This window comes from Orycteropus afer, unplaced genomic scaffold (assembly GCF_000298275.1).
Source record: "Orycteropus afer afer isolate SDZICR_OR568_19922 unplaced genomic scaffold, OryAfe1.0 scaffold00007, whole genome shotgun sequence".
NCBI lineage: Eukaryota > Metazoa > Chordata > Mammalia > Tubulidentata > Orycteropodidae > Orycteropus > Orycteropus afer.
This window is the reverse complement of record NW_006921594.1, coordinates 26252145-26261615: the sequence shown is the minus strand read 5'-3', so window position 1 is coordinate 26261615 and position 9471 is coordinate 26252145. Positions and strand designations below refer to the sequence as shown.

The window sequence follows — 9471 nt, the reverse complement described above, 5'->3', positions numbered from 1 at the left end:
TCAAACCCACCAGCCACTCCTCGGAAGGAAGGTTGGGCAATCTACTTCCGTAGTGATGCTGCTGTTGTTGTTATGTGCCGTGAAGTCAGACCGACTCATAGCGACCCTTCCTTGGGTTTCCAAAGCGGTATCACTACGGAAGTAGATTGCCCCATCTTCCTTCCGAGGAGTGGCTGGTGGGTTTGAACCGCTAGAGTGATACCGCCTTGGAAACCCAAGGAGGGGTTGCTGTGAGTCGGGTCCGACTCCACGGCACAAACAACGATTTTAGTAGGTTAATGTGGATGTTGAGTTCTACGCTGTGAGTTTGTGCTTACTAAACCATCACATTTCTTTAACAAACTTAAAGTTACTTGGCCATAAACTCACTCACACTGATTTTCATCAGGATTTTTAAAATAAATTACATAAGTAAGAGTAATCGTTGGTCAAATTATTCATGGGGAAAAAATTGTTACTTGAAAATACCCTGAAAAATACAAGTCATATATAACAATCAAATAATTTTTTATAAATACTTTCTTATCAGATTGGCCAAAACTTTTTGACAGAAATCCAGATATAGCAGGAATGTACTTGTACTGTCAGATAAGTCATATTTAACTCAAAGAGAGCATGTTTGATGAACAGGTGATGAGAGTACAATGTTGGAGACTACCACAAAAAATAGTTATTTCTCCCCAAAGTTACCAGATACATCCTTTAATTAAGCATATGTAGTCCTCAAAGCAAAATCACTAGTTGTAAATTAATAATTTGAATTTTATCTTTGCTTATTGGCTGATACTATTGTAGGATATTTATTATGTTGCTTGATTTCGAAATGGATAATTCTTGTTTCTTTTAGTTTGCAGAATAAGTCATTGTTCTTAACTTAATTTTAAAACTATTTTACTAATCCAATCACAGATTTTAATATTATTTAAACTGTTCAAGTACCATAGAAACACTTTGATCAGCACTTCCAACCTCATTAAACTTAGTTTTTCTGAGGAGTTATTCTTAGCACTATGCTAAATTATTCATGCAAATTAAAGTTCTATTAGATTTTTCATTGGAAAGAGGCTGAGAATATCAAAGAATAATAAAAATAAGATGGAATTTGAAATGTTAATATAAATTTATAAAATTATTAATAATTACTGAGCTCAATGATAGGTATAGGAGAAATCATAATACTGTTCTCTCCATGGTATATGCTTAAAATTTTCCTTAATAAGAAGTATAAATATATAAAGATTTCTAATGAGTGCTAATTTGAACGGTTCAGTAAGATTAAAGGAATGGTTTCTTATGAGGAAAGTAGCTTTGGGTAAGAAATTATCTTGCATCATACATCACAAAAGAGGCAGAATAGTTTGCCATCCCTTTGTTTTTCAGGTGACTCTTTTTTAATTTTTTATTTTATTTTATTTATTGTGCTTTAGGTACCAGTTTACGGAGCAGAGTTTGTTTTACATTCAACATTTCGTGTACATTTAGTTTCACTCTCCAATTACCATCCCCAACCCTCACCCAGTCTCCTCCCCTCCCTGCCCAGTAACCCCCCACACCCTGTGCCCCTAATAGTTATGCACTTCTGTGTGTCCTGCATTTTCAATTTGCCATCTCTCTTATATTTGTTAATACTATAAGATATTTTTAAATAATTCTGAACCTTTAATTGAACTTTTGGACCAAATAGTTAAAAAATATGTATATTATTTGGTGTTATTCTTTGGCCAGGCATATACAATTATTCCTTTTTAAAATTTTGCTCTTTGATGATGATAAATGACAAATAAATGGCCATAGATTTCTGTCAACTAATTCTTATTTTCAATTGACAGTGATTAAAATACCTCATGCATTTAAATTTTAAATTCTTATTTGAGTTCATATACCCTACTTGGTTTTTAGGAGCTCTAATTGAGTGGTTAAGGACTCTACTGATTACTGAAAGTTCAGCAGTTCAAACACAGCAGCTTCCAAAGAAAGATGTAGCAAGTGGTCTGCTTCCATCAAGATCTTACAGCCTTGGATACCCTATGGAACAATTCTATTCTGTTCTGTAGAGTAACTATGGGTTGGAATCAACTCAAATGTAAAGGGGATGGGTGTCTTGTTTTTAATTATTTGAAAATCATTTCGTAACTAACTTATTTCTCTTACTTTCTTAAAGACAATGGAATTGTGTTAAAAGTAATCACAATTTACAACCAGGAAACAGAATCAATGGAAGAAGTAATTTTAGAAGAACTTCAGATATTCAAGGTATTTTAAGAAAAAAATTAGTCATAATGTATGATTCACTGAAAACAACAGGTGAGATGTAAATAGGAAAGACATACTTATGTCATTTTTTTCCTAACTGGTGTGTTCTGAATTCAGAGGAAATTGAAGTGAGGAGTGATCTAAAATCTTGATGCTTTTTAAAAATTATGATAAACTATTCAAATGAAGAGGACATTTTACTTAGCATTAAAAGAATTTCAGTGTATAAACTGTAATTATGAAGCAATAGCACTTACGCCACATATGAAACCTGGAATCATTATTTCAAAGTTGCATCTTATACAAACGTACTGTGAATACAGGCCATTTTTAAAAATAACATTTACATATTATGGAAATGGTGGTGGCATAAGTACACTGCTTTTTATAATAGAATTTCAACTGCACAGGTAATTTACTAGAAATGAGAAAAATAGAGACTAATGGAAAGATAAGTCCTGAAAAAATATCCTTTTTATTTATATATATAGCATTTCACAATGGATGTCAGGAAGACCACAGATTTCCCAGAGACCATCCTTCTATCCCAAATACAGAAGCTATGCTTTTTATTTATTTTGCATATTAAGTCTCCATGCAATAATTAATTTTACTTCTGGGACCATAACTCTCATATTAATAACATTCACCACAATATCATGTTTACGTAAATCCTTAATAAAAGTTGTTGCCTGAATGTATAAAAGAATGAATACGTGCATACATAAAGAGTTCTGTAGTTTTAATATATATAAAATAATGACATAAGGATTAAATATTTTCTCTTTTAAAAAAAGAGCTCTTCAAAGAGGTATCATCCACAGAGTGGCTTCTACCAGCTAGCATTTCTCCACTTGCAGAACTGATTTAAATTTGTTGTGCTCTAGTTGCAATTAACATCCTTAGAATTACTTTTAGTTTCTCAAAACAAATCTATAGATTCTCCTTCTCTTGGAGCAATTATAAGACAGATTATTTATTTTGTTCAAAGAATCCTAAATTCATAGTACTACTATGAACTACTCTAACAGAACTACTCTAACAGAAAGGTATTTTGTTTAGGCTTGTGTTAAAATAATTAAAGACCACATAGTTTATTAGCTATATAAACTTTTCAAAGATATAACTGTTTTACTTCTAAAGGTAAAATTATATAAGAAAGAACACTGTGGCTTTCTTATTTTCTTTGAAGATACTTACATTTTCAAAGCACGAGTAATCATCAAATACAAATACAAAAATTGCATTCCAGAGACAAATGGAAAACTGGTTAGATTATCTATGCTTTTCTCATCTATGTAGTTGCTCTGCAACTTTAATACAATAAAAAATAGCTAAAACTTAATTTTATCATATTTGCATACTAATTTACTAAAATGAGAGCACTGACTACTTGGCACAGAGCCACTCACTTTACACTAATAAGATATCAGGCAGATGTTCCTAAACTGTAGTTCTGGTCTTAAAAAGGAAAACCATTTTTTTTTTCCCTCCCCAGGATCCAGTACCTATTATTTCTATGGAGATTTCTTCAAAGAGAGTGAGTCATGTGTATGTGTGTGTCTGCATGTGCATGCATTCTCTACATGAATTACGGTGACAGAATATAATAGAATTAATGTATTTGCTTATATCTGGAAGTTATAGTTTTATTGTGACAAAATATATAGTAGTATTCATTTTATAGATGTCTTCATGTTCTACTTTTGCAAAGGAAGGCTTGAGTAGTTTACTTCTAAAGTTATGATGGAACGTTATTCCCTTGCTACTGTTAGCTTTGTTTTTGAACAAATAATGGTAATGATGGTAGTCCAAGAAAGTGTGCAGTGAAACCCAAGTCCTCCTTCTACTTTACTGTAATCTGGTTTCTAGTGTAAAATTCTATGAAAGCAGTCATTGTATATATGGTTGATATTTATTTATAAATAACCTTTTGGTTTAGGAAAGTGGGAACATAATTATATATTATATTCTGCAGTTTACCCTTTTCTCTGAATAATGCATCTTAAAGTTCATTCCACATCATTTTTAATCAGTGTTGTTAGTCAGTTCCTACTGATGGTAACCTCATGTGTGTAGATTAGAACTGATTCGTAAGGTATTAAAAGCTGAGACCTTTTGGAAGCCAGGCCTTACTTCTGAGGTGGCTCTGGCTGGGTTTGAACTGCCAGCCTTTCAGTTAGTATCCCAGCACTTAACCATTATACCACCCAGAGACTCCTATATACAATACAATGTATCAGATTTAAACGACCACTGACTTACCCAATCTTTTATTGGGCATTCCTGAAGATCTTCAAAGGGAGACGCACAGTGTTAGATGATGCAAAAGACTTCTGCTTAGATAATGTATAAAGTACAGACAGCTTCTTGAGTTCTTGTCAAACTCAGTATGGCAATTTTGGTACTCCCACATTTAGTTCTTAAAAGTATTTAAACTTTTGGAGAAATGAGAGTGTCAGTGGCCTATTACCTATTCTGAAACTGCTTCAATTAAGTTGATCGTCACTGTGGTAAATACAAACAAAGCAGTGAAAATTCTCCCCATTTATGCTAGGGGCCTCTCTCTGCTTTCCTTAGCAACAGCTGTATATTGGATCTGATTCTGCCGCGGCCCAAGTCAGGTTCCATCAGTGCGACATGTATGGGAGTGCTTGTGCTGACTGCTGCCTGGCTCGAGACCCTTACTGTGCCTGGGATGGCATAGCCTGCTCCCGGTATTACCCCACAGGCATGCACGCAAAGAGGTGAGACACAGTACTGGAAAGAATATTTACATTAGGTAGGAAATCCCGACTTTTTTTTTTCTTTTGCACCCAGTCCAGGAAAATAACCAAGTTAATTTTATTTCAATAAAGTATGACAACCATATTTTGCTTTTAATATAATGTTTTTCTATATGCTCTTCAACTTACTAATAAATTCTGTTAGAAAATTAGGGAATTATAAAAGAAAAATTATTAAAAAAATTATTATACCTAATAAAAATTTTATTCACTGCACTCTTAACTGTTCTGTCAATTAACTTGTAATCACGTAAGCATGTTACTAAATTCACTAAAGTAGCATGTAAGTATACTTGAATCTCATGCTTTATTTAAGATTAAAATAGCAAAAACCACTCAGCACCGCTTAGTAATCATATTTTTATTATTCCAGTCATAAGGGGAAAATCCATTCAATTCTTTTAAATATTATAGCGAAAAAAAATGACCAACAAAATCTCTATGTTATTCTGAAGATTATAAATAGTCCATAAGGAACAAGTATGTAAGAGACTACCTTCCTTGGGATTTTTTTTTTTTTTTATAATTGCTTATTTAAAGATTTTTCTTTTTTATTCAATCATCTAAGCTCAAAAACATGATGTCAAGATTTTCCCTGTAAAGTAGAGGAAACTCAGTAATTTTTACTCTTCTCAGTTATTTAAATTATCAAATAAATTTTCAGAAACAGGATGTGAAATCCTTTTCCTTTTTTTTCCCTTCCTAACTAATTCCTCTCTTCCTATAACCCTACAAGGTTGTCACAAACTTAGTCATGATAGTTCCATCTGGAACAAATTGGATCTAAAATTTATTAGCCTGCATAGAAAGAAAAGTGAGTAAAAGTAAAATAACAAAACAAAATAACCCTTTTGGGTAGACGGCAGGATATACTACTCACAAGTGGGGTAGAAAAATGATTCAAATAAACAGACAATTTTAAAGGAACTTTAAGAATTTTTATTTCAAGTCCTTGTTTCACTTGGGGTGGCTCTATATCAAGTCACTATTTCGCTTGGTGGTGGTTCCATATTAAAGCTGGGGCCTCAGGTAGGCTGTTTTAGCTAGGGTGTGGCTCTATATTAAGGCCAGGCCTAGGTAGGCTGCACTGGGGATGGAGGCTGCTTTTCACTTGGGTGTGGCTCTATATTAGGGCTAGGGCCTGAGGTAGTTGGGCCTGGGGCTTGGAGGCTGCTTTTTACTTGGGGACAGCTCTTTATTAAGGCCAGGCCCTTAATAAAGGGTTCAGGGGCTTCTTTTTTCTTGGAGGCAGTTGTATTTTAAGGCTGGGCCCCGAGGTAGGTGGGCCAGTGCTCAGGGACTGCTTTCACTTGGGGGCGGCTCTATTTCAAAGCTGTTGCTGAGGTAGGCAGGCACAGAAGGGTTAAGAACAACTAAGAGACAAACTCATCCGTCAGTTTGTCATCTTGTGGTGACTTGCATGTTACCATGAGGCTGGGGGCTATGCCACCAATGTTGCAAAATGCCAGCAGGGTTACCCATGGTGAACAGGTTTCAGAGGAGCTTCCAGGCTAAGACAGACTTGGATGAAGGAAGAGGCCATCCACTTCTCAAAAAATTGTCCAGGGAAAACTTTATGAGTAGCAGAAAAACACAGTCTGATATATTACTGGAAAGCTTTATGAATAGCCCTGAAACATTGTTCGATACAGTGCAAGAAAATGAGTGCATCAGGTCAGAAGTCACTCAGAATCTGAATGGTGAAGAGCTGACTCCTCAGAGTAGAGATGACCTTAACAATAGGGATAGAGTAAATCTTTTGGGGCCTCCATTGGCTGATAACAGCACAACTCAAATTCAGTAGAAACAGAAGCAAACCTCCATTAACAATTGGAACATGCAATGTAAAACTATGAATCTAAGGAAATTAGAAGTTGTCAAAAATGAAATGGAATGCACAAAGATCAATAATCTAGGCATCAGTGAGCTAAAATGGACTGTTTTTGGTCATTTTCAATCAGACAACCGTATGATCCAGTATGTCAGGAATGACAAATTGAAGAGGAATGGTGTGGAATCCATCATCACAAAGACTGTTACAGAATCTGTCCTGAAGTACAATGCTGTCAGTAATAGGATAATATCCATATGCCACAAAGAAGACCTGTTAATACTACTATTATCCAAATTTACACACCAAACACCAAAGCCAAAGATGAAAATACTGATGATTTCTACAAACTTCTGCAGTCTGAAATTGACTGAACATGCAATCAAGATGTGTTGATTATCACTGGTGGCTGGAATGCAAAAGCTGGGAACAAAGAAAAGTTACTGGTAGTTGGAAAACAATGGCCTTGGTGATAGAAATAACACTGGAGATGGAATGATAGAATTTTGCAAGACCAGTGACTTATTCATTGCAAATACTTTTTTTCAACAACATAAGTGATGACTATACATGTGGCCTTCACTAGATGGAATACACAGGTATCAGATTAATTACATCTGTGGCAAGAGGCAATGGAGAAATTCAATATCTTCAGCCAAAACAAGGCCAGGAGCTGATTGTGGAATAGACAATCAACTGCTCATATGCACATTAGAGTTGAAGTTGAAGACAGTTAAAACAAGTCCATGAGAGCCAAAATATGACCTTGATAATATCCCTCCTGAATTTAGAGACCATTTAATAGATTTGATGCATTGAACAGCAATGACAGAAAACAAGAAGAATTGAGGGATGACATCAAGAGCATCATCTATGAAGAAAGCAAGAGGTCATTAAAAAGATAAAAAAGGAAGAAGAGACCAAAATGGATGTCAGAAGAGACTCTGAATCTTGCCCTTGAAAGGAGAGTAGCTAAAGCAAATGGAAAAATTGACAAAAGAGCTGAACAGAAGATTTCAAAGAGCAGCTTGAGCAGACAAAGTCAATTACTATAATGAAATGTTTAAAGTCCTGGAATTAGAGAACCAAAAGAGAAGAACACACTGGACATTTCTCAAGCTGAAAGAACTGAGGAAAAAATTTAAGCCTCGATTTTCAATATTGAAGGATTCTATGGGCAAAATGTTGAATGATAAGGGAAGCATCAAAAGAAGATGGTAGGAATACACAGAGTCACTGTACCAAAAAGAATTGTTTGTTGTTCATCCATTTAAGGAGGTGGCATATGATCAAGAACCAATGGTACTGAAGGAAGAAGTCAAAGTTGCACTGAAGGAATTGGCGAAGAACAAGGCACTAGGAATTGATGGAATACCCATTGAGATGTTTCAACAAATGGATGTCCCACTGGAGGCAGTCACTTGCCTATGCCAAGAAATTTGGAAGACAGCTACCTGGCCAGCTGACTGGAAGAATTCCATATTTGTACCCATTCCAAAGAAAGGTGATCTCACAGAATGTGAAAATTGTTGAGCAATGTCATTGATATCGCATGCAAGTAAAATCTTACTGAAGATAATTAAAAAATGGTTGCAGCAGTATATTGAGAAAGAACTTCCAGAAATGCAAGTTGGATACAGAAGAGGATGTGTGTTCTGGTTACCTAGTAGTGCTCTGACAAGAATATACCACAAATTGGGCAGTTTGAAGAAACAGGAGTTTATTGTCTTACAGTTTGGAGGCTTTAAGTCTGAGTTCAAATGCCAGACTCTAGTGGCTGTGGGAAAGCTCCTCAACCTTAGGCTTTAGCTCTGCCTCCTGCTCCCGGCCCACTGAAGCCAGAGGCTTTTCTTCACTCAGCTGCTTGCTGTTGAGGCTGACAAACCCAAGGTTGACAAGTAAAAAGGCACAGTCCTAATGTTACGAATTCACATTGTTGTTGTTAGGTGCTGTCGAGTCGTTCCCAACTCATAGTGACCCCGTGCACAGCAGAATGAAACACTGCCCGATCCCACACCAGCTCCATGATCTTTGCTATACTTGGGCCCATTGTTGCAGCCACCGTGTCAGTCCATCTCGTCGAAGGCCTTCCCCTCCTTTGTCGACCCTCCACCTTACCAAGCATGACATCCTTCTCCAGGGAATGGTCCCCTTTGACAACATGACCAAAGTAGGTGAGACGAAGTCTGGCCATCCTTGCTTCCAAGGAGCATCTCGGCTGTACTTCCTCCAGGATAGATTTGTTAGTTCTTTTGGCAGTCAATGATACCTTCAGAATTCTTCGCCAGCACCCACAACTCAAAAGCATCAACTCTTCTTCAGTCTTCCTTATTCACTGTCCAGCTCTCACATGCATACGAGATGACTGGACATATCATGGCCTGTGTCAGGCTCATCTTAGTCCTCAAGGAGACATCCTTGCTCCTCAGCATTTGAAAGAGTTCCTTCGCAGCTGACCTGCCCAGTGCTACATGTCATCTAATGTCCTGACTGCTGCTTCCATTGACCTCAATTGTAGAACCAAGCAACGTGAATTCTTTGACAACCTCAATCTTTTCTCCATTTATCGTGATGCTGCTTATTGGTCCAGTTGTGAGGATT

At 36.2% G+C, this 9471-nt stretch overlaps 1 protein-coding gene across 1 annotated transcript in view; it reads left to right on the top strand.

The window, feature by feature from the left end:
• The window catches only part of SEMA3E (semaphorin 3E), a 370394-nt gene that overhangs the window by 322413 nt on the left and 38510 nt on the right, over positions 1-9471 (top strand). Inside the window, exons 12-14 of the mRNA XM_007944913.2 lie at positions 2162-2253; positions 3752-3793; positions 4834-5000. Coding sequence (XP_007943104.1) covers positions 2162-2253; positions 3752-3793; positions 4834-5000 — 301 coding nt within the window. The remainder of the gene's footprint in view (positions 1-2161; positions 2254-3751; positions 3794-4833; positions 5001-9471) is intronic.